Genomic DNA, 25,378 nt, shown 5'->3' with positions numbered 1-25,378 from the left:
GGGAGACGCAGAGGGAGAGAGAGAGAATCTCCAGCACATTCCCTGCTGAGCACAGAGCCTGAAGAGGCTGATCTCACAACCCTTATATCATGACCTGAGCTGAAACCAAAAGTTGGACACCTAACTAACTGGGCCACCCAGGCTCCCTGAAAAAGAGTAATGTTTTAAAGACTTAAAAAAAAAAAAAAAAAATCTGTTCTCTTAATACCTAAGCGATTTAACAAGTGTATAGAAAAATAAAGATGCATCCCAAGAAACTGGTCCTCCATGTGTGGTCCATGAGCCAGCAGCACTGGCATCATGTGAGCCGCATGGGAAGCTGTTGGGGGGCCTCACCTACTGAATCAGTCTACATTTTAAAAGGTGATTCAAGTGCATACACAAGTTTAAGAAACATTACCTGAGAATACAGATTTCCTCTCTGCCCTGACCTTACTCTTTCTATGCTTCTCCACTAGAGGCAAATTGCCAGGCACCCAACTCACTTTGCATTATGCTCCCCACCCACAATGGTGAAGCCAAGGACAGGCCAGAGGATCCCAGGTGTCCAAGCCCAGCCTCTCCCTGCCCTCTAGACTTCATCTGACCCAGCCCTCTGCCTTTTGTCTTGGCCGCTTTTGGGCCACCAATCTGATCTGAACAAAGCCTCTTTGATCCCAAAGAATCTGTTCCGTGAATTTTCACCATATAATTGGCTGGAATGCTCGTAAAACACGGTTCTGTGCAGGCCTGGTGCTATGACCATCTTCCAAGAGAATTCCTGAAGGCCAGCCTCTCTGGAAATATCCCCTCTTGTAATTGTTCCTAGTGAGCTCAGCTGCTAGTAAATATGGGTGGGAGGCAATAATAGCTCTAGGAGACCTGGATACGCAGGGAAGGGAGAATCATAAGTTTCACAGCAGAGCTACTAGGCTGATAGTTCTCAACCCCCAGGTGTAGGAGAGCCTTTTAGAAGCACCAATGCGTGGGCCTCACCCCCACAGAGTCTGGTCGGGATGGAGCCTAAATAGGGATATGTTTTTAACCTCTAATAATTCTAAGGACTCCAACATGCTGCCGGGGCTGGAAAACAGATTTTAAAAGTAGCAAGGGATGCCTGAGTGGCTCAGCAGTTAAGCGTCTGCCTTTGGTTCAGGTGGTGATCCCAGTGTCCTGGGATCGAGTCCCACATCGGGCTCCCCACAGGGAATCTGCTTCTCTCCATCTGTGTCTCTGCCTCTCTCTGGGTCTCTCATGAATAAATAAATACTTTTTAAAAATTTTTAAATAAAAGTAGTGAAAGGATCCCGAGCTATCTCCGTTAATGGCACTACCTCCCACTTGTTCACCAAAGCCAGAGCCTCCAACCTCCGTGCACCCCTCCCTTCCTCCCAGGCTCACAGGTAATCCGTCCTTAAGGGCATCTCCTCTGAGTTCCCTCACCCATCCTTCACTTCTTACTGCCCCTGGCCTTGCTTCTCAGGACTCCCCTTCTACTAGCCTCCCCATGTCTATACTCATGAACCCCTTCTCTGCAATGTATGCCTAACTTCCTACAACAACTGTATAATGCTGTCGTAGTCGAGCCTGAAAGCACCCCGGATGCCCTGTTGACAGACTCCACACCCCAAGTCATGGCTCACAACATCCTTCATGCACTGGCTTATTCTCCTACTGCTCCCTGAGTCCCAGATCGTAACTAAGACCTCCCACCTACATGCCTGTTTCTGCTCTTCTTCCCTGGTAGGATCCTACTGATTGTTCCACACCAAGTTTATCCATCACCTCTTCAGCAAAGACTTCCTGAGGGCCCCCTGCGGTGTATCACCCTTTCTCTGGAATCCCTACTATGTATGTTTGTTCATGCCTAGAGTGCAGCACAATTCCACACGGTATTTGCATACTTGTTTCTAGATCTGCCTCCGCTGCTAGGCTGCTGCGGTTCTGCGGAGCGAGGAACATGTTTGCCTCTGTTTCCCAAGCACCAAGTGCAGAGCCCGCACCTAAGGGAAATTTACTGGTGCTTGTGAAACGAATGAGTGAGCCCTCTTCTCAATATGTTCTTGGTGATCGAATCAATTAATTATATACCGTTAGCTCTGGGAAAATCCAGTGTTATAAACAAGATCATTTTCACAAGAACATTTCCATGTTGTTCCCCTTCCAAAATCAAAAATGAACGATTTGCATGGATTCTCAGTTTGAAAAATAAGCATAGTTGCTCTGACTAGATCTAACCAGTGTCTCCTCTGAGGCACAGCAACTGGAATGGGCTCTTTGCAGGCCTGTCGCCCTGTGCCTTGGACCCCATCTGGACAAACCAGCAGGATGAGCCCCTCGTGCTCCTCTCTGAGGCATATGCAGCAGTCGGGTTATCACCCGGACAGCAGGGGACATCTATAAATTGAGGAGATTATAGTAGGTATCCCAGCCTGCCTTCCTCTCTTTCTCTTTGTGTTTAGCAAAATAAAAGGCAATAATTTGATTTCTACAACCCCCTCACGTAAAAGTAGCACAGATAACCTTGAAAATAGCATTTGGAACCCTGTACTCACAACCTCAAAACTTGTTCCCTAGGATGAAGATAACCTGAGAATAGTTTTTAACTTGCTTCTCCAACAAAGTTATAAAAGAAGGCAGGAAACAGTACCTCTGTGGATTGTATCACGTTACATATTCCCATCACGCTGGAGTTGACCAGGAGGCACTATTAGAAGCCATCTGTGTGACCATGCTACCCCATCGCCACCTTGTCCTGCCTTGAGCTTGAGCTGTTCTTCATTTTCCTTGGAACTAGAATCCTAACTAACATAAATCATGAGAACGTTGCAGCGCAGAATTTGGCATCAACCAAGAGGTGGGGGCAGTGTCAAGGAGGACTACTGTGCAGTGGCTTCCCATCTGCACGAGGCCCTGGGACTCCTCAGCTACCCAGCTGTCTCTCTCGCCTGCTCGAACCTATCCTTTGCCCAAATTATAGTCCAAAGGGCTGTTAAGTTAGTAAATTCCAAGTTGGACAGGATGGTTCTGCGCCCAAGGGCATGATCCATTCTACCCCTCAAGTCCAATACAGTCTAAGGTTTGCCCTTCCTTCCCAGAACATTCCAAAGCCTATAGAGCAGTGTTCCTCAACCCTGACACAATTAGGTTCATCTGGGGAGCTCTCAAAACATACGGGTGCTCAGGCCCCTCCCCCAGACATTCTGATTCAATTGCATGGAAGAGAGCCTGAACATTAAAATTATCTAACAGCTCTCAGGCTATCCTAACATACAGCCAAGTTTGAGAAACACTGTTATAAGCCCACCCCAGATAAAAGTGCTTCCTCCAGAGTCCACAGCCTGAAGGGTCCCCATTTGAAATTAAATTTCCCTGAAGGACTAAATCAGCTGCAAACTATTTAGAAGCAGGACTCAGATCTTATTCATCTTTAACCCCAGCACCTGATGTGGTACTTGGTTTACAGTCAGTGCTCAATAAAGGTTTGACTGAATGAGTGACTGCATCAACGCAGATCCCCCAAATCTGCCTCCATATCCCAGTGCTCTGCTAGAAATAACTGAACTAAAACAGGGAGCAGCCTTAATTTCAAAGTTTGCTTTTTTGCTCTATTATATACACCCACAACGAAGCTACTATTCTAAAATAAACGTGGTGCGAGGACTGTCTTTTCAAAGTTCTGAACTTCTAGATTCATCATTTGCTTTGTAAACATTAAAAACATTAACTGATTTTTTTAATGCTTGGATTGTGTCTACTTAATTCTGAAACAACTAGTCAAGATGGCCAAATTAATTCAGCTAAAGAAATCATTCTGGGGGGCACCTGGGTGACTCAGTCAGTTAAACATCTGCCTTTCGCTCAGGTCATGATCCCAGGGTCCTGGGATCGAGTTCTGCATTGGGCTCCACGCTCAGCCAGGAGTCTGCTTCTCCCTCTACCCCTTACCCCAGCTCGTGCTCTCTCTTTCTCATGCTTGCTCTCTCTCAATTGAATTGATTGATTGATTTAAAAAATTTTACAAAAGAAATCAATTTAGGTAAAAATGAAAGGCAGTCTTATTTCAGAGAGCAGGGAACAAAACCTAAAGAGAACACGGTAGTGGCTGAGAATACAAAAAAGTGCAGGTATATTCATGGATGAGAGATCTTTAAAGGTTAATTAGGGAATCTAAGCTCTGTAATATTTTTAATATTTGAGGTTGGTGGTTGATGTCAAAAAGTCCAACTAGAAATCTTCCCTCAGTGCCACCATCCACAACAAAATCTTAGCGGAGGGTATTTTTTAAATGATATTTTAAAAAAAATTTTTTTTTAAGTTAAACTTATCTGGTAGAAATAGGCACAGAGAACAAATTCAGCTGTTTGACTAAATGTTTCACCTCCCACCAGGCAATGTGAGTGTGGCCCCTGGGGACTGAAGTTATCATGTGTCTCAGCCGGGTTTCAACCCAAGGAGGGGGATGAAAACATTGAAGCTATTTCCCGAGAAAATCAACTTGGCATGTTGACTATTTACTTGAATTTTTATCAGGAAGCCGGTCAATCTTCCATACCACGGCCCGGTAGGCACTTTCATATTTTGCGGAGCCCACAGTGACCTGTATAACAGGTTCAGATTCAGGTTCGTGTAAACTCCCCAGACATGCCCGGCGGTTCATTTTGGCTTTCAGGGACTTCTGCCTCTGGAGGTTCATGGTCCAGAGGGCCTTGATCCACTGTGATGGGACAGGAAAGTGTATCATTATGTTGTCACAGGACCTCAAGGAACTGGCACAGGATGGTCTCTGAGTCAATGGGGTCATGTTGACAAAGGCCTGAAGCTCCACGTACGCCCCCTGGACAACCACGACAGACTTGAGGGTAAAGGGAAGATCCTCCCCACCGTACAAAGTCTTAAAACGCATCAGCTCAAACCGGCAGGCATCCAGCGGGACAAACTTAATGATTCTTGATTGCTCGAATTCTTGTGCTTTCACACACTTATGAAAATGATGGTCAAGAATATCAATCCCCTTCTGTTCTGGGTCTTTTTCAAAATAGCGTTCATTTCGCTTCTGCAGCTCAAGGTCATTCAAGGTTAAAAAGCATTCCGTGTTCCCATTCACAAAGCAGAGGCAACAGATTTGAGTTATGACAGCACTTTCAACCAATTTTCCTTCTTCTTTTGTGATTTTACCCCAAAAATTGTCCACAATTTCCAGGGAAATTTCTTGTTCCTCATAGATCTTTTTTGGTTTCGAAACAGCTGGCAGCTTCGTCAGCTCCTCCTCCACAGTAGTCAGGAAGTCGAGGAAATCATGGTACTCTGTGGACCCTAACTTCAGCATCTGGTCGATGTCTGGTTCATGAACGACTTCTGTCTTAGAGTGGTATTTCCTTTTTTCTGTGTAAGACACATGTTCAATCTTCACAGTATGGATTTTTCCTGCCACACTAAAGTTCTCAACTTTGGGTTCAGAAAGCCTGCAGTGCAAATCAAGCTGTAACTCCTTAAATGGTTTTTCTAAGCCCTTCTCATAATACATTTGCAAAATTCCACCAGGTAAGACTTTTAGAAAAATTGGTCCCCACTGACGGGAAGACATCATGTTCTTCTTCTCAGGAATCCTCAACATGAAAGACCATCCAGGTTTGGGCTGACTCCTGAAGAGTGTGTGGGGGACAAAGGAAGAGGCAGTGTCTTCAGCATACAGACATTGCATAGACAAGTTTCCACAGGAGTCTTGGTTCTCAGCTGATTGGAGATGTTCAAGTTTCTCACAGATGTAGTTGAGTGAACACTGATTTAAGCTTTTTTGATCGACAGGCGTGTCTTTGTCTCTTGATGCGTACATCTTTCTGCTTCCTGGAGGGTCAAAGGCAAACTGGGAAACACTGCCTTCATCTTTCCAAAATGGACTTGAAAAAGCACAGTCCTCCCGAAAATACTGAAACTGGGGAGTATCACTTTGAAACCCTAGGCTTTCGGCCTGGGGAGGGCTAACTTCATCTGGAAGACCCACTTTGGGAGCAGGATGTGTACATGTGTGCTCACTGGGTAAGGAAGTGTGGGATAAACAAGTTGATTTAGTAGGCAATAAGGAAGAGCCTCCTCCTGATGTTGTTAGTGGACTGTTTGAGGATGATTCTGGGATAGGATAAAGCATATGAGTCCCTGCTTTGGGGATGCCAGGAAAACCTGGGAAGTCCTTGGTAGGTGTAGAAAGAGGAGAGTTACTTGGAGGTCCTGGACTAAAGTAAAAGTCTATGATGGGAGAGGAGAGAGGAGTACTGTTGGCAGAGGAAGATCCACTGGGAAATTCCTTAGCACCAGAAAGGTTCAGCTTAAGTCCATTGGGCCTACAAATGCCTTGATTCTCCAGAGGTAAATTCTTTGACTTTTGAGAAGACTGAAAAGCAGGGTCATCATCAAATGTGACCCAGTTGCCTGGGTTTGTGGAACACATCTTTGGAATCAAATTGTGGTCTTGTCTATGAATCAGATATGCAGTGTCTGTGAAAGGAGAAAGAGAGAATACGAATATTAAATGAGGAGGGGGAGGAAAATCAAGTTACTTTAGTTCTGAGAAATATACTTAGATCTAAAAAACAACCAGGGGGTACCCTGGTTGGAGTTGGTAGAGCTTCTGACTCCTGATCTTGGGGTCATGAGTCCAAGCCCCATGTAAGGCATAGAGTTCACTTAAAAAGAAAACAAAGGTAAAATAAAATATTGTCACAAATAAAAGTTCAAAAATAAAAAAATAAAAATAAAAGCAACCAGATTTACAGATTAACTGAGTTCAAAGAAATGCTTAAGAATTCTAACATTTCTGATGATTAAATGGATTAACAACAACAAAAACCCAAGATCTAAAGATATGCTGTGAACTAGAGACTCATTTGAGATTTAAGGACACACAGGCTGAAAGTGAAAGGTTGTAAAAAGATATTCTCTGCAAACAGAAATGAGAGCAGGCAGAGATGGCCATACTATATCAGACAAAATAGACTTTATATAAAAAACTGTCACAAGAGACAAAGAGGCACATTATATAATGATGGGTCAGCTCACCAGGAAGATATAACAATTACAAATATATATAAAGCCAACATCAGAGCACCCAAATATATGAAACAAACATTAAAGGGGGGAGGGGCAAGATGGCGGAAGAGCAGGGTCCCCAAATCACCTGTCCCCACCAAATTACCTAGATAACCTTCAAATCATCCTGAAAATCTACGAATTCGGCCTGAGATGTAAAGAGAGACCAGCTGGAACGCTACAGTGAGAAGAGTCCGCGCTTCTATCCAGGTAGGAAGACGGGGAAAAAGAAATAAAGACACAAAAGGCCTCCGAGGGGGAGGGGCCCCGCGAGGAGCCGGGCTGAGGCCGGGGCGAGTGTCCCCAGGACAGGAGAGCCCCGTCCCGGAGGAGCAGGAGCTGCACCAACCTTCCCGGGCGGGCGGAAAGGGGCTCGCAGGGAGTTGGAGCAGGACCCAGGAGGGCGGGGATGCCCTCGGGCTCCCGGGGACACTAACAGACACCTGCGCCCCGGAGAGTGCTCCGAGCTCCCTAAGGGCTGCAGCGCGCACGGAGGGACCGACCGGAGCAGCTCGGAGGGGCTCGAGCGGGGGCTCCGCGGAGGGGGCTGCGGGGCGGGAGCGCGAATCCACCAGCGCAGGCCCCGGAGCACAGGGCGCCCGGACACAGCCCAGGATCCGGCCTCCCCCGGGACAGGCAGAGGCCGGGAGGGCCCAGGACAGCGAGGACGCTCCTGCCCCGAGCTGAGCAGATCAGCGGCCCCGCCCCGGAGCCTCCAGGCCCTGCGGACGGAGAACCGAGAGCCCCGAGCCCCGTAGTTCCTGCGGAGGCTGAATCCAGGCTTCCAGAGTTGCCATAGCAACTGCTGCTGTTCCTCCTGGGGCCCCACCGGGTAAACAACCCCCGCTGAGCCCTGCAGCAGGCAGGGGCAGAGCAGCTCCCCCAAGTGCTAACACCTGAGAATCAGCACAGCAGGCCCCTCCCCCAGAAGACCAGCTGGACGGACCAGTGATACTCCCCCGTGTTCCAATACAACTTGTTTTTGGCCACTCTGCACTGAGCAAAATGACTAGAAGGAAAACCTCACCTCAAAAGAAAGAATCAGAAACAGCCCTCTCTCCCACAGGGTTACAAAATCTGGATTACACTTCAATGTCAGAAAGCCAATTCAGAAGCACTATTCTACAGCTACTGGTGGCTCTAGAAAAAAGCATTAAGGCCTCACGAGACTTCATGACTGCAGAATTTAGATCCAATCAGGCAGAAATTAAAAATCAATTGAATGAGATGCAATCCAAACTAGAAGTCCTAACCACGAGGGTTAACGAGGTGGAAGAACGAGTGAGTGACATAGAAGACAAGTTAATGGCAAAGAGGGAAACTGAGGAAAAAAGAGACAATCAATTAAGGGACCATGAAGACAGATTAAGGCAAATAAATGACAGTCTAAGGAAGAAAAACCTACGTTTAATTGGGGTTCCCGAGGGCGCCGAAAGGGACAGAGGGCCAGAATATGTATTTGAACAAATCCTAGCTGAAAACTTTCCCAATCTGGGAAGGGAAACAGGCATTCAGATCCAGGAAATAGAGAGATCCCCCCCTAAAATCAATAAAAACCGTTCAACACCTCGACATCTAATAGTGAAGCTTGCAAATTCCAAAGATAAAGAGAAGATCCTTAAAGCAGCAAGAGACAAGAAGTCCCTGACTTTCATGGGGAGGAATATTAGGGTAACAGCAGACCTCTCCACAGAGACCTGGCAGGCCAGAAAGGGCTGGCAGGATATATTCAGGGTCCTAAATGAGAAGAACATGCAACCAAGAATACTCTATCCAGCAAGGCTCTCATTCAAAATGGAAGGAGAGATAAAGAGCTTCCAAGACAGGCAGGAACTGAAAGAATATGTGACCTCCAAACCAGCTCTGCAAGAAATTTTAAGGGGGACTCTTAAAACTCCCCTTTAAGAAGAAGGTCAGTGGAACAATCCACAAAAACAAGGACTAAATAGATATCATGATGACACTAAACTCATATCTGTCAATAGTAACTCTGAACGTGAATGGGCTTAATGACCCCATCAAAAGGCGCAGAGTTTCAGACTGGATAAAAAAACAGGACCCATCTATTTGCTGTCTACAAGAGACTCATTTTAGACAGAAGGACACCTACAACCTGAAAATAAAAGGTTGGAGAACCATTTACCATTCAAATGGTTCTCAAAATATACCCTAAAAACCATAGAACACTTCTGAAAGAAATTGAGGAAGACACAAAGAGATGGAAAAATATTCCATGCTCATGGATTGGCAGAATTAATATTGTGAAAATGTCAATGTTACCCAGGGCAATTTACACGTATAATGCAATTCCTATCAAAATACCATGGACTTTCTTCAGAGACTTAGAACAAATTATTTTAAGATTTGTGTGGAATCAGAAAAGACCCCAAACAGCCAGGGGAATTTTAAAAAAGAAAACCATATCTGGGGGCATCACAATGCCAGATTTCAGGTTGTACTACAAAGCTGTGGTCATCAAGACAGTGTGGTACTGGCACAAAAACAGACATATAGATCAATGGAACAGAACAGAGAACCCAGAAGTGGACCCTGAACTTTATGGTCAACTAATATACGATAAAGGAGGAAAGACGATCCACTGGAAGAAAGACAGTCTCTTCAATAAATGGTGCTGGGAAAATTGGACATCCACATGCAGAAGAATGAAACTGGACCACTCTCTTGCACCATACACAAAGATAAACTCAAAATAGATGAAAGATCTAAATGTGAGACAAGATTCCATCAAAATCCCAGAGAAGAACTCAGGCAACACCCTTTTTGAACTTGGCCACAGTAACCGGAGAAGGACAAACAGTGTATGTTCTCATTCATTTGGGGAATATGAATAATAGTGAAAGGGAATATAAGGGAAGGGAGAAGAAATGTGTGAGAAATATCAGAAAGGGAGACAGAACATAAAGACTTCTAACTCTGGGAAATGAACTAGGGGTGGTGGAGGGGGAGGAGGGCGGGGGGTGGGGGTGAATGGGTGACGGGCACTGAGGGGTACACTTGACGGGATGAGCACTGGGTGTTATTCTGTATGTTGGTAAATTGAACACCAATAAAAATTAATTTATAATAAAAAAAAAAACAAACATTAAAAAACTGAAGGGAGTAATAGGCAGCAACGCAATAATATAAGAGTTTCAATACCTCACTTTCAATAATGGATAGAATAACCAGATACAAGATCAATGAGGAAACAGAGTAATTGAACAACACGATAGACCAAATGGACATTCCACACAACACCTGCAGAATATATACATTCTTCACAAGCATACACAGAATATCCTCACAAATCACGTTACGTCACAAAACAAGTCTTAACAAATTTATCAAGACTGAACTCATACCATGTATCTTTTCTGACCACAACAGAATGAAACTGGAAATCAACAGGAGAAAGAAAACTGGAAAGTTCACAAATGTAGAAGTTGAATAACACACTCTTGAATTTGGGCAATAGGCCAAAGAAAACATCAAAAGGGAAATGAGAAAAATTCTGAGGTAATAAGCAAAGTGACAACACAACATACCAAACCTTATGGATGTAGCAAAAGCAGCAGAGTAGAATTTATAGTGGTGAACGCCTACGTTAAAAAAGAAGAAAGATATCAAATAAACAACCTAATTTTACAGCTCAAGGAGCTAGAAAAAGAAAAACAAACTAACCCCAAAGTTAGGAGAAGGAAAGAAAGACTAAACATTAGGGCATAAATAAATGAAATAGAGAATATAAAATGGGGGAAAAAAGGGAAACTGAGAACTGATTTTTCAAAAAAAATCAACAAAACTGACAAATTTTTAGCTAGACTGAGAAAAAAAGAGAAAATACTCAAAACCAGAAATAAAAGATGCATTTTATTATAAAATAATACACTTATGTCACAGAAATAAAACAATGATTATAAGGGACCAGAATGAACAATTCTATGGCAGCAAATTGGATAACCTAGAAGAAATGGACCAATTCCTAGAAACATATAATCTACCAGAACTGAATCATAAAGAAATAGGAAATCTGAACAGACCTATCTATAATTAGTAAGGAGATTGAACTGGTAGTCAAAACCTCCCAAAAAATAAAAGCTCAGGCCCAGATGGCTTCACTGAAGAATTCTACCAAACATTTAAAGAAAAATTAACACCAATCCTTCTCAAACTCTTCCAAAAAATTGAAGAGGAGGGAACATTTCCAAACTAATTTTATGAGTCCAGCATTACTCTGATACCAAAGCCAAAGACACTACAAGCAAAGAAAAATACTATATCTCTGATGAATACAAATGCAAAAATCCTCAATAAAATACTAATAAATCAACTTCAACAGCAGATTAAAAGGATGATACACCATTATCAAGCAGCATTTATCCCTGAGATGCAAGGACAGTTCACCAGATGATGAACAAAGCATAAATATCTCATGATCATTTCAATAGACATAGAAAAAGCACCTGACAAAACTCAACACCTTTTCATGATAAGAAACCAGCCAACAAACTAGGAAGAAGGAAATTATCTCAAAGTAATGACAAAGGCCATCTATGAAAAGCCCATAATTAACATCATACATACTCAAGGGTGAAAAACTAAAAGCCCCTCTAAGATCAGGAACAAGGCAAGGATCTTCACTCTTACCACTTCTATTCAACATAGTTCCAGGAGTCCTAACAAGAGCAACTGACAAGAAAAAGAAATAAAAGGCATCCCTAAATCAGAAAGGAAGAAATTACATTTTTGTCTATTTATAGATGATATGATCTATCTATAGAAAACCCTAAAAATTACACACACAGACACACACACCATTAGAAGTAATATAAAAACTCAGCAAAGTCACAGGATAAAAATCAACAAAAAAAAATCAATTGCATTTCTATACACAATTAACCTTCCAAAAAGTACATTAAGAAACAACCCCATGTACAACAGCATCAAAAAGGATAAAATATTTAGAAATAAACTTAACAAAAGGAACAAAAGACTTTTACACTGAAAACTACAAAGTAATACAGCTAGAAGAAATGAAAAAAGAAAAAAAAAGAAATGAAAAAAGACACAAATAAAAAGATGTCCCGCATTCATAGATTGGAAGACATAATATTGTTAAAATGTCCATATTACCCAAAGCAATCTACAGATTCAGTGCAATCCTTACCAAAGTCCTAATGACATTTTTTGAAGAAATAGAAAAAAACAACCCAAAAATTCATATGGAATCTCAAAGGTCTTTGAATAGCCAAAATAACCTTGAGAAAGAAATAAGGTGGAGACCTCACACTTTCTGGCTTTAAAACATATTACAAAGTACCAAAACAGTATGGTACCGGAATTAAGGCAGACATATAGACAAAAGGAAGAGAATATTAAGCCCAGAAATAAACCCACACACATGGATAAATGATCCTCAACAGGGATGCCAAGATTATACAATGGGAAAAGGATAATGTCTTCACAAGCTGTGCTGGGAAAAATGGATATCCATAGGGGGGAAAAAAAAGAACCTTATACCATACACAAAAATCAACTATAAATGGATTAAAGACTTAAACATAAGACCTGAAACTATAAAACTCTCACAAGAAAATATAGGGGAAAAGCTTGATGACATTGGTCTTGGCAATCAATGATTTCTTGGACAGGATACCAAAAGCACAAGCGACAAAAGCAAAAATAGACAAATTGGGACTTCATCGGATTCCAATTCACATGGAAAAGAAAACAATACAGTGTTGAGGCAACCTATAGGGTGGGAGAAAATATTTGCAAACCATACATCTGATAAGGGTTTAATATTCAAAATACATAAGGAACTCCTGCTAAATAGCAGAAAAGCAAACAAATAAACCAATTTAAAAATGGGCAACAGACTTGAATAGATGTTTCTCCAAAGAAGACATACAAATGGACAACAGGTGGATGAAATGATGTTCAACATCACTAATCACCAGGGAAGTACAAATCAAAACCACAATATCACCTTATACCTGTTAAGACGGTCATTACCAAAAAAAAAAAAAAAAAGTAAAAAAAAAAAAAAAACACAAAAAAGGATGTGGAGAAGTTAGAACCCTTGTGCACTGTTGGTAGGAATATAAAATGAAAGACAGTATCAAGGGAGCCCAGGCGGCTCAGTGGTTTAGCGCCTCCTTCAGCCCAGGGCATGATCCTGGAGACCCAGGATCGAATCCCACGTCAGGCTCCCTGCATGGAGCCTGCTTCCCCCTCTGCCTGTGTCTCTGCCCCTCTCTCTCTCTCCCTCTCTGTCGATCATGAATAAATAAATAAAATCTTTTAAAAAAAATCTTAAAAAAAAAGAAAGTATCAAGTTTCCTCAAAAAAATTTTTAAATAGAACTACCACATATATGATCTAGCAATCCCACTTCAGGAATTTTATCCAAAAAAAAAAAAAAATTGAAAACAGGATCTCAAAGAGATTATCTATACTCTTATCTTCCTTTCAGCGTTATTCACAATAGCCAAATGTGGAAACAACCCAAACGTCCATCGTCTGATGAATGAGTGAAGAAAATGTGGTATAGGTACATACCAGCCTTTAAAAAGGGAGGAAATTCTGGCACAGGCTACAACATGGATGCACCTTAAGAGCATTATGGTAAGTGAAATAAGCCAGGCACAAAAACACAAATATTATATGATTCTACTTACATGAGGTATCTACAGTAGTCAAATGCATAAAAGCAGAAAGGAGCATGTGGGGCTGGGGGGGAAGGCGTGTGGCTGTTCCGCAGGTATAGACTTTTAGTCAGACAAGATGAAAGAGTTCTAGAAATCTGTTGTAAAACAGTGCGCATATAGTTGGCAACATGTACTGTACACTTAAAAATTTGTTGAGGGTAAAAAAGATTGTTAAAAATTTGTTATTTTTTATCACAATTTTTAAAAACTGCAAAAATAATTTAAGTAAAAAAACTGCAAGACTAATCAATTCAGAAACTATTTGAATGACTGTGCAGTCAGACCTTGTTAGTGTTGTAGGAAATAGAGAAGATAAAAACCCAATTCATAATGAGTTTATACTTATAACTCATTGATTGCTCCTAAAATATATGAGGTTTATTGTTTAGAAGCATTTTTCAAATTCATGACTTAACTTATCAAAACAACCCTGGGAAGTATATATCATCATTTCTATTTCATAACCGAGATTGCTTAGGTTTAGAGTCACTGCCTACAAGCTGCCCAACTGGTAAGAGACAGAACTAGGATTTTTTTTTTATAACAGCTTTATTAAGATACAATTCACACACATAAAATTCATCTTTTTTAAAAAAAAATAACAATTCGGTGGTGTTTAGTACCATCAGAGTTGTACAGCCAGCACATTCCCAGAATGTTCTTATCACCCCAAAAATAAACCCTGTACCTATTAGCAGTCACTCTTCATTCCCCCCACAACCACCCCCAAGCCCCTGACAGCTACTCATCTACTTTTTTTTTTTTAATTTTCTGGGTCTGGACATTTAAAGTTCATCCACAATATAGCATATATCAGTACTCCATTTCATTTGGTGGCTGAAGAATATTTCATTGTGAAGCAGCCCACATTTCGTTTATCCATTCATCAGTCAAGGGACATCTGGTTTATTTCTATTTTTTGGCTACTATGAATACTAAGTTTTTATATAAGTTTTTGTGTGATCATTTTTCTCAAGTATATACCTAAGTTGGGAAAGAACCAGAATTTGAGCCTGATCTAATACAACATGAATTACTGAGATTAATCTAATGACATCAGAGGCAAAGAGCTGTAAGGGCCAGAGCACTGGCCTGGGGGCTGGGCACCCAGAATGCTGGGCGCTGCTCTGTCACTCACTAGCTGTGTGCAAAGCCCCTCCGGACATTCAGCCATCAGAGCAGAATCATCTCTGAGGTCATTTCCCACTCTAAAATAATTCTGTCGTGCCTGACATCCAATTGAATTTTTTTTCAAAAGCAGATATTATGTTACCACTGGGATTTTTTTTTAAGATTTTATTTATTTATTTGACAGACAGAAAGAATGAGCAGGGGGAGGGGCAAAGTGAGAGGAAGAAGCAGGGTCCCTGTTGAGCAGGGAGCCCTATGCTGGGCTTGATCCTAGGACCCTGGGATCATGACCTGAGCCAAGGGCAGACGCTTAACCAACTGAGCCACCCAGGCACCCCTGCCACTGGGATTTTTGACAAAACTTCCAAGTTGACACAGAGTAAAACTGCATGAGTGAAACTCCATGATATGAAAACTCAAAACCTGCTGGAATAAAGCCCATGAGAAAGGCGAATTTGTCTCCCTCCAGCCGGCCTTCACGTTTCCCCTGGTGGATAATGAGGGCTCAACCAATGCAATCATTCACGCTTGGAAAAGAGCCAACCTATAGAGAGCGAGCAAGCCCGGGGCTCTACTGGGGACAGGGCACGCTCAGTGCTGTCATTTGCTAAATCCGCACATTCCTGAGGACACAAAAACACACAGTGGAGCAGCAGGCCAGGCCAGCTGGCTCTCTCTGGAGGGCATTTTACTGTCACTGCCCTTGGGCTGGAGTTGCCACAAAGCACTTTCCCTTGGAAGCAGGCAGACCATGTTTCAATGGGACGTACCAGGAGGCTCAGAGGCAGGGAATCAGCAGCACTGTTTCTTGACCCATCCTATCCTATGGTCTTCGGAAGGACTCCAGCCAAAATAACTCTTCATATGGACTGAGACATCATGTAAATATTTACGTTAGCTGGGCTTATTAAACAAGAAAGAAAAAGAGAAGAAATAAAGCCCGCTTTAGAGGAATACTATTCTGATCTCTACAAAACATTTTGCCTCATCTGTTTTCCACCGGTAGCTTTGCAAAATTTCGAACAGTGATACTGGTTTCTTCAGAGTTTTTGCTTCTTACGAAAAGGAAAGTAATTTCCATAAACCAGATAAAGAAATCAATTTTATGACTTTTTAAGTGACCCTTGAACTTCAGGAAACACACCTCGCAAAAATATCTCTTACCTTAAATAAGCAGAACTCTTCCACGGGAGGCACTCAGCAACTGTGAGTTTAATACAACTAAACAGAATTCTGTATTGTGCCCAAGAGAAGCCCAAACCTTTGTCCCTGTTTAAAAGGCAGGACTCGGACGCTCCTAGAATAAGGGGCTAAGACTCTGGCTGGCCGTGGTCAAGGGCAGGTGTGTTTCCCACTCTTCTCCTCTGGCTCCTCTTCTGCCTCCCTCTTGCTGCCCTTCTTATCAACCCTTTTCACACACATTTCATTTCTCTCTGACCTATTTTGCCCCTTCCTTTCATACGACCTCAAAGTCTCTCCCCTACCCCACCCCCGTCAGTTTTCCCAAAATCAACAACTAGAATCGATTCCATCTAAGGCTTTCCCTTCCCTCCCCTCCCTCCTAACTCACCCCGTCCTTCAGCTGGGAAAGAAGGCCACATCCTTTCCAGAACCTCCATCTATCCAAGGCCTCGGGGTCTCAGGGAGGGATGCAAAAGCCCAGGGCTGAAGAAGTCAAGAATGTGCCTGCCTCTGTCATCTCCAACTTCACCCCACCTCCTTCAAGACATCGGAACCAAGAGTATTCAAGCAGCAGCACCTATTAACCTCAGGATTTCTTCTGCATTGCAAATGGGGCAGGATCTCAATGTGTCTGTGCCTCCCCGAGGGGCCCTAAGTCCTACCATTTTCAGAGCCCCGTCACAGGCAACATCTCATTCACATTAATGACAATCCAGAGTAGACCATGGCACCCAGGCATCTTCTCTGAGGTCCAGGATCCATTTAGAGCAGAGCTGGGAATCCAGGATTCCTGGCACAACATCCCCAGCTGCCTTCCTCTGGAGGAAAGTGCCTCGGGTTGGGTTCCATGGCTTTTTCCTCTGCTGTGGGTTGCATCCCACCCCCACATGCTCTAATGCTTGGGTCTGTTTACAGCCTATCTGGAGTATCCTGCTAACTGCTGGAAGACAATGCCAGATAAAATTCAGAGACAGGGCAAGACACCAAGGCTGAATGAGGCACAGGTAGAAAAGAAAAATGTACTAGGGTGAAAGCTGCTAGAAATCAACCTCTGAGGTTTGAAGGTTTCTAAGGGAGTGTTTGCCTCTCCTTAAACTATTAGACATCCTGTTGAGCTGCTCACTTTTGAAGTAGCATCAGAGTACGCTGAATTCAAGCACAAATTAAAAGTAAGTGCACGTGCCTCCTCACCCTGGGAATAACAAGGATACACGTAGACAGTGGTCTTCAACCTTATACCTCAATACATGTGACAGATGGTATTCAGGGCCTGGCACATTCTCTTGGATGTACCCAGAGTTTAACAGCCCCAAAAATATTGAGGGAAGCCCTGAAATAATTATCCCCACCTTTCTAAATGTTGGATCAGGAAACGTAGGCCACGGGCCATAGCAAACACGAGAAAGTCTGCTCTTACACACAATCCCTGGACCCCACCTTTTTCTTTCACTGAAGAAATCATCCTGGAATTTTTCTAAGAATATCATGGAATATATGCATTCATTCTAAATTGTTTTAAAAAGTAAACCTTTCAAAAATAGCAACACCTTAAATATTATTAGAACTATTGCAAATTACTTGCAACAAGCCTTATGAAAAAGCAGCACGAGTATGGGATAATTATCTCACCAAAAAGAATTGGGGATAAGGGGATCCCTGGGTGGCGCAGTGGTTTAGTGCCTGCCTTTGGCCCAGGGCGCGATCCTGGAGACCCGGGATCGAATCCCACGTCGGGCTCCCGGTGCATGGAGACTGCTTCTCCCTCTGCCTGTGTCTCTGCCTCTCTCTCTCTCTCTGTGTGTGTGACTATCATAAATAAATAAAAATCAAAAGAAAAAAAAGAATTGGGGATAAAAATTATCAAGTTGTTGCAGGAAAAAACTCATATATTTTTTGAGAGTCAGAGTATAAAACTTTTCCAGAAAGACTCTGTCTCACTTGTTAGGGTACTTTCCACATTGCCCTCAAATGTCTGACATCACCACGCAGTTCAGTACATTTTGGACTAAATACTTTTAAATAGTCTTTTTCAGTTTCCCATAAAGGAAATCTCTATACTGCCCTCCTCAGTTCAAAGAATCACCCCATTTCAGAGTTAGGCAGGAATTGGAGGTATTCTGCTCAATTAACCACACCAACAAACATTTATGAAATACTTGCCATGTGTTCTTCGTACGCTAAGGGCCGTGTGTGCATTTAATCCTCACAACCCCATTAGGTAATAATATTTTGGAGAAGAGGAAAATGAGGCTCTGAGAGGTGACACTACTTGCCTAACATCACCCAGCCAGAAAGAGGCAGGTCTGATCCCATACCATCCACCACCCCAGAAGTCCCAAGAGATCGGATTACTTGCTGGTGTTGGGGTCCTAATTTTCATTTCTGAACACTTCCCATCTCTCTACTTTTCACTGAAGGAGAGTTCCTGGAGGCAGGAGCTCTCTAAGCCTGAAAGATGCTATTCCTACCTGAAAAGAGCCTACTTCTCCACTGAGCCCACCACACCTCCCTGCTGCCTGGATACCAGGCTGTGGGAAAGACAAACTCTGAGACAGTTTTCTCCGTGATTGCTCAAGAACAACAGCTCAGTAAAAATTTGGGTCAATTCTGAGACCGGCTTTCATAACTCAGCCTGTCCTCGCTTCTGTCCCTTTTCAACTGCATCCCCACCCTTAGCGATGAACAATTTTTCAGACTTGCTGCCCAACAAATTCCCTCAGATGCCACCCCCTCTTCCAGTACTAGGGCCATCTTGGTAGACTGTTGAATTCTCCAAACTTCATGCAACTCCCCGACTTGTCCTTCCATGCCACCCCCACCCCCACTCTACTCTCGAGGGTCTCCTCCTGCTGTTCTTTGCAGATTTCCTTTGCTTTTCTTCAGAAACCAGTCAAATAAAGTGTAAAAACGAAGCTCTACCTTTTCCTGCAGATTATCAAAATCAAATTAGATGCATTTGGTTGGCGAATCAGCATTCCTGTTCCATCTGCAGCTGAAGACCGTCCCCACCTGAGGAGAACACCACCCTCTCAGATGGTCCCTAGGACCTGGCTTCTTTGTAGCTGCCAGATGCAGGGGGAGGACGGACGGTGAAGGGGTGTTCAGCTCAGGGAAGCATCACAGGCACCTAGCAGTAACCTCCTGCTATTTGCTCCGCCCGACTGTCACTGCAGGCTGGCTCCGACTCGAGCCTCATGAACACATCTGGACCCTCAGCAACACCCAAGCCTTATGCAAAGGGCTGGGTTTAGTCCTTTTATGTCTGTGCCTTTTTTGCTCCACAACAATGCTGCATAATCTAGAGAAAGAATGTCTTCATGCCAGTATCTGTGTAGTTTCATTGGCTGTCCCCCAAAGACGGAATTCTCGGACTCTCCCAGGACTGGACTCCCCAACTGCAACACTGGGGCCAGACCGGGGCTCTATGTGCAAAGCCTCCCTGTGGTTCTTGTTTGCTTGGGGGTCTGCACTCTAGTTCCCCTCCTTTGCTATTCCAGGATGTACGTCCCAGAAACAAAGCCAAAGTCAGGGACAGCCCTGTGTGCAGAAGGCATCCATTCAAGGTTTGCTATGCGAGGGTTTAAAATATCCTTCCTATAGAACTTCTCCCTTTAAAGGGGCAACTAACCTTTTGAAACAGAAAGGAACCCTAAGACAACACAAAACTCTATGTGAAGTGAAAACCCTTACAGCTTGCACCCTCACCTGAGGTCACAGATGTGCCCGCTGCGTTGAGTGCCGGCACTATTACCACAGATGTTCCGCAGCCAGTCCTATTTAATCACAAACATGTGTGGTATTTAGTTCAGCTATGTGACAGGAAATGCCATTTGTAAAATACTAAACCACAGCACAACCTATCCATGCCTTCCAATATTATCTGTGTCGGTTCCAGCTCAGCTCCCCAACCCTGCGCCACCCCCATGGATTTAACCTCCACTTCTCCAGGATGAATTTGGGTCCTGGCTATTTTTTTGACCTTCTTGTAAGTCAGTCATCTGCTCGTTTCCTAAATTTAGAGCGTTAGTATAAACAGATACCAACCCAAACTGACTTGTCCCAGGAGATGGTCTTTATACAAACAAAGAAAAGATCCGGGGCTGGGTGGGCCATTCCAATTTCAGAACGTCACTCTTCTCACCATGGCACTGCTAGCAAGTTCCTGTCCGTGTCACAGATATGATAGAAATATGCTGAGCAGAGGTCTCTGAGCCTGTTTCTTCATCTGCAAAATGGTGATACTTGCCTCATAGATAAATGTTCTTAAGGATTTTATTTACTTATTCATGAGAGACACACAGAGAGAGGCAGAGACACAGGCAGAGGGAGAAGCGGGCTCCCTGTGGGGAGTCTGATGCAGGACTCGATCCCAGGACCCCGAGATCATGACCTGAGCCAAAGGCAGACGCTCAACCACTGAGCCCCCCAGATGCCCCAGCTCATAGATAAATTGCCACATAATGGGTACTCGGTGTATACCCTCTCTTTCCCTCCTTTGTATTCCCTTGTCTCCCAATCCTGGCTTTCCTTTCTCTCGTCAGGAAGAGAGGTAATTGCTCAGACTCTGCAGTTTGCTTTAGCATCAGGTCAACTTGCTACAAATCTGTTTCTAAAACTGGGTGTCCGTTCTGTCTGCCACATGACCGTGCCTCTATCTACCCTGCTCTCCAGATGTGATCTGTTCCTATCTTGGTCCCTCGAACCTGAATCCCTGCTCAGGGGTTGGTTCTCCTTGAAGATGGCGCCTCCCAAAGTGGAGAGAAGTTAACAGGCATGGGGAAAAAGATCCATGGTCAAAGGTGTTTGACAAATTCGGATTAAACAAGGGTTTAACCAGGTCTCCTCACAGCATTCCCTTCCGGAGCCTATAGGATGCTAACGTTTTCATGGTCTCCAGGAGGGGGTAACATGTCAAAGACCCACATGGATGGTTTGCCTCAGAACATTCTGGAACATGCTCTTCCACAATAAAATGCCTGGAACTAGAAAACACACAGTCTACCTATATAATTCTGAATACCTTGGCCTTTTCATTCTGTTGCCACTGTCAGTGCTCTGGCTGTGAGGATTAGCTCTGGACCCACCGCAGCTTCCCTGGCTTAGCAGAGTCTCAGCTTTGTTCTCAGGATGAGCAGCAGCCACAGGTTCTTCCCCGGGGACACCAGTGGTCCTTACAGGAGGACAGACTCGCTTTGCTTACCCAGACAGACAGAAGACCAAAGGTCTTCCAGATAGACCATGACTGGAGTGAACTCTTACCTTTGAGCTCGGCAAGCATGTGAAAGTTTTGTTCCCCAGGTCATCCTCTGGCTTCGAGGGCAGCATCTGGCAGCTCCCTTCACTGACTGTCAGCAATAAGCCTCCCTTCCCCAGGACCAGGGCTCTCCTGGCCAAGGCAGGGGGCCCTTGGACCCTCCCATGGGAACCAGGCTCTGCAATGTTGTGAGATGCCCAGAGCACACTCAGCCTGGGGCCATGGAACCGCAGCCTGTCTCTCCCCAACCCCACAAAGCCCCAGCACCTGTTCATCTTCCCTTCACAGGGCTCCTAGACACTCCTCAGTCCTCCCACTACAGAAGGTCAGAGAGGGAACCGTGTGGGGCCATGGGGCTGGGGTCAGCGCTCATCTGCCACTTTGGTGAGTGCTGCTGAACTCCAGGGCTATTCTCTTAGGAAAGAGTGAGCACCCAGCACACTCCATAGCCAAGTCTTGTCCATGGTGTGAAGGAAGGAAACTACCTCAATCAGGGTCCCCCTGGTGTGGACACAGGGCTGGGACTTACGGTCTCAACCAGCCACCTGCCTGCTCTAAACATCTGCTCTCTGCCCTAAGGACCTGCCGGTGGCAAGATGGGGACCTCCTGAGTGAGAGTTAAGAGGAGCCCGTCTAACTTAAGAGGAGTCCTTCATGGGCTCCTAACCTTTAGTCACAGCAAAGGCTCAACCCACAAAGGCAGAGGAGCACAGAAGTCTAGCGTACAGGCTCTGGTGCCCGGGTCACCTGGCCTCTCATCTCGCTTCCTCTGCTTGTTATCCCTGAGGCATGTTACTTAGCATCCTCAGTGTCCTCATCTATAAAGTGAAAATGAATAACACCTACTTAATGAATGCTAAATTAGTAAGTAAAATGCTACTTCACAGGCCCTCAAAAAATGGTAGCCCAGTGCTCACAACGGAGGGGTTCTTGAGTCAACGCTGACCGTTGCCAGCAGCCCCAGGCCAAGAGCAGGCTGTGCCAGGCCTGCAGGGGACACCAGTGAGGACCCCGGGATCCCTGTCCAGCCCTGAATGCTCTCCCATTCTCTGGCAAGAAAAGAGTATGGAGCAAGGCCAGCGTGGACTGAACTCAGCTGTGAAATAAAAAGCACTACTGATGCAAGTGGGCATGGCACTTGGAGATGTCCAAAGCAATGGGGGAAAAGACTGCTCAAAAATGACGCAATCTGGGATCCCTGGGTGGCGCAGCGGTTTGGCGCCTGCCTTTGGCCCAGGGCATGATCCTGGAGACCCGGGATCGAATCCCACGTCGGGCTCCCGGTGCATGGAGCCTGCTTCTCCCTCTGCCTGTGTCTCTGCCTCTCTCTCTCTCTGTGACTATCATAAATTTAAAAAAAAAAAAATGACGCAGTCCTTCTCTACATGGGGCTGGCCTCTCTGTAAGGTGAAAACCTGGGGCCACACTCATCACCCACACCCAAGGCTCCACATGGCTCTTCCCGGTGGTTCTCCATTTAGAAAAGTAGAGCTACAGGAGAAACATGAAGAAGTCAGGTCTGAGGTACACCCCATTGGAAATATCTAGCAAGGGGCTAGAAACACAAGACAGTATTTGGAGAGAAAATCAGAAGCAAAGGGAATCTCGATGTTGGAGCCTACAAGGCAGAGGCTGGGCACAGCCGTCCTCATCTTGGCCACCTCCATCCCCACCTCCTGGCTTTCTGCAGCTCCCAGGTGGACGGGTTCCTGGCAGCCCTAGTAATCACCCCCCTCTTTGAACCCTATCTACATTCTGGTCTCAGGAGCACTAAAGGGCCCCAGGGCTTCCCACTCTCCAAAAAATCCAGCCTGCCCCCGGCCAGGGGAAGGAGGCAGACCTGCGAGCCTTGGTGTGGGGGAGGGCCAGCAAACAAGGCCTGCTTTCAGGGCTGCCTTCTGGTATTTATATTCCCGTGGGCTCTCCAGTGGGAAGAGCAAGGCGCTCAAGAGTAGGAAATGAGAAAGGGCAATTCTCTCCTCAGGGGCCCCCAGGGCTGGGCGGGGGTGCAGGGCACTGTGGTTACTGGATAGTGGCTCTCAGATTTGGATTCTGAATTCTCAAAGGAAACCATGAAAAAGATGTGGGATAGAGTATGCAGTAGGGGGCCTGGTTCAGATCACACATCATAAACATGCAAATCTCCTCCTTCCCATCTTCTCTGCAGGCCCAGGCACCCCCCTCCCCGCCTAAGGATAACCAGAAAAGCCCTGGGAGTTTAAAGATCTCTCTCTGGACTTAAATATTTGGGGGCTGGGGGGGAGCCAATATCAACCACTCTGCTATGAAAATTGGTGAAGTAATTTATCTTAATTACCATGTAATTACTTTTAGTGTTTTCAGAAGAAGTTGTAGATAAATGGCCCAGAAAGGATATTTAAGGCTTTTTAGAATGGGAGTCCCTCCCACACATTAATCATGCTGCCTTCAGACTGGAATGATCTGACAAGGTAAGGACCATCAGCTGCTGGGAGGACCCAGGACCTTGATCCTTGGATTCTGGGCTCTGGGGTCCTTCTGCCTCATGTTCTGGTAAAAATTCATGTACCCCACCCCACCTCCGTGCATTCACTCAGCAAACAGTTGCAGGGTTTTCTAAGTGCTGGGCCCTGGGTGAAACATCAGGCAGGCAACAGAAACCAGTAAGACCTGATCTGTGTGGTGGGGAAAGAAGGGTTTGGAAGTTAGAGATTGCATGTGAATCATGGCCCAGCCACTGACCAGTTGTGCGACAAGGGGCAGGTTATGTTAATTCCCGAGCTTCAGTTTCCTCCGATGTGAAAAAGAGGATAATGAGGGACGCCTGGGTGGCTCAGTGGTTGAGCCTCTGGCTTCCACTCAGGTCGTGATCCTGGGGTCCTGGGATTGAGTCCTGCATTGGGCTCCCTGAGGGGAGCCTTCTTCTCCTTCTGCCTGTGTCTCTGCCTCCCTCTGTGTATCTCTCATGAATACATAAATAAAATCTTTTTTTTTTTTTTTTAAGGATAATGATACCTAACTTTTAGTGTTTGCTCTGGGCCAACCTGATCCCTCCCCCAAATTCTGCCTAATGCACAGTACTGCAGAATGTGACTGCAGTTAGACGTAGGGCCTCTAGAGAGTGGATTCTGTGAAAATGAGGCTGTTAGGGTAGGCCCTGAGCCAGTCTGACCGCTGCAAGACAGGACACTGAGACACCAGACAGGCAGACACACAGAGAAAGGCCACATAAGGATACAGCCAAGGAGAGAGGCCTCAGAAGAAACCAAACTTGCCAACACCTTGATCTTGGATTTCCAGCCTCCAGAACTCTGAGAAACACATTTCTGTTGCTAAGCCCCAGAAACCATGTTTTCTTGTCATGGCAAACACACTGAGACAGGCTTCTAGTGACACTAAGTCAAGTCACACCTGTAAGATGGCAGGTGCATAAACAGAGGGCATAAAGGGTGAATACACAGGCTAGAACCACTGACTTACAGAGAATCTTGTCACTAGATTCCTGCTTCTAAGGTGCTTATAAACTGGTAGGAAAGACAAAATGTGCTCACCCTCCTGAGCTTAAAAGCACACTGGGACTTTGGGAGGGGACAGCCCTGGCTCAGGGGCAGGGAGGCTCCCTGGGGAGGGGACATCTGCTACGGCAGAGACATGAGGCAGCAGACGATACGGCAGTGACCATACCCTCTGCCCAGGCTCCTATGCATTTGGCTCACGTGCCAATTGACACCAGCATAAGATAGAGTCCTCCCCACTCAATGGACAAGAAACCCAGTTATGCACAGGCTGATTGTTACTATGGCAGGTCTCCCCTCTGGCTGTCCAAACTGGGCCACAAGCCAGAGATGACATCAGCCCGTGATCCGGGCTGTGTGAGAGCCTCAGATCAAATGTATTTTGGTTTATCCGTGACCCATCCTGGGCTGTTGCTGACCACCAAGCTCACCTGGAAATGTCCACATCACTGTGAATACACAGGCAGGAACCACTGACTTACAGAGAACCAAAGCACGTTTGCTCAAGCCTAGCCACTCCCGGGAATTCCCTGAAGGTACAT

General features: G+C 44.9%; 1 protein-coding gene across 2 annotated transcripts in view; it reads right to left on the bottom strand.

Annotated features, from left to right (window-relative positions):
- The window catches only part of STON1 (stonin 1), a 53,871-nt gene that overhangs the window by 9,779 nt on the left and 18,714 nt on the right, over positions 1-25,378 (bottom strand). Inside the window, exons 1-2 of one of the 2 annotated variants that reach the window (XM_055328609.1) lie at positions 15,677-15,750; positions 4,498-6,474 (exon numbers count right to left, since the gene is read on the bottom strand). In XM_055328609.1, coding sequence (XP_055184584.1) covers positions 4,498-6,427 — 1,930 coding nt within the window. In that variant the 5' untranslated portion in view covers positions 6,428-6,474; positions 15,677-15,750. Of the gene's footprint in view, positions 1-4,497; positions 6,475-15,676; positions 15,751-25,378 lie in introns of those variants that run through there. The other variant, XM_055328610.1, reaches the window with a different exon arrangement.

This window comes from Nyctereutes procyonoides, unplaced genomic scaffold, assembly GCF_905146905.1.
Source record: "Nyctereutes procyonoides isolate TBG_1078 unplaced genomic scaffold, NYPRO_anot_genome, whole genome shotgun sequence".
NCBI classification, from domain to species: Eukaryota; Metazoa; Chordata; class Mammalia; order Carnivora; family Canidae; genus Nyctereutes; species Nyctereutes procyonoides.
This window is presented reverse-complemented; position numbering and strand designations above follow the sequence as displayed.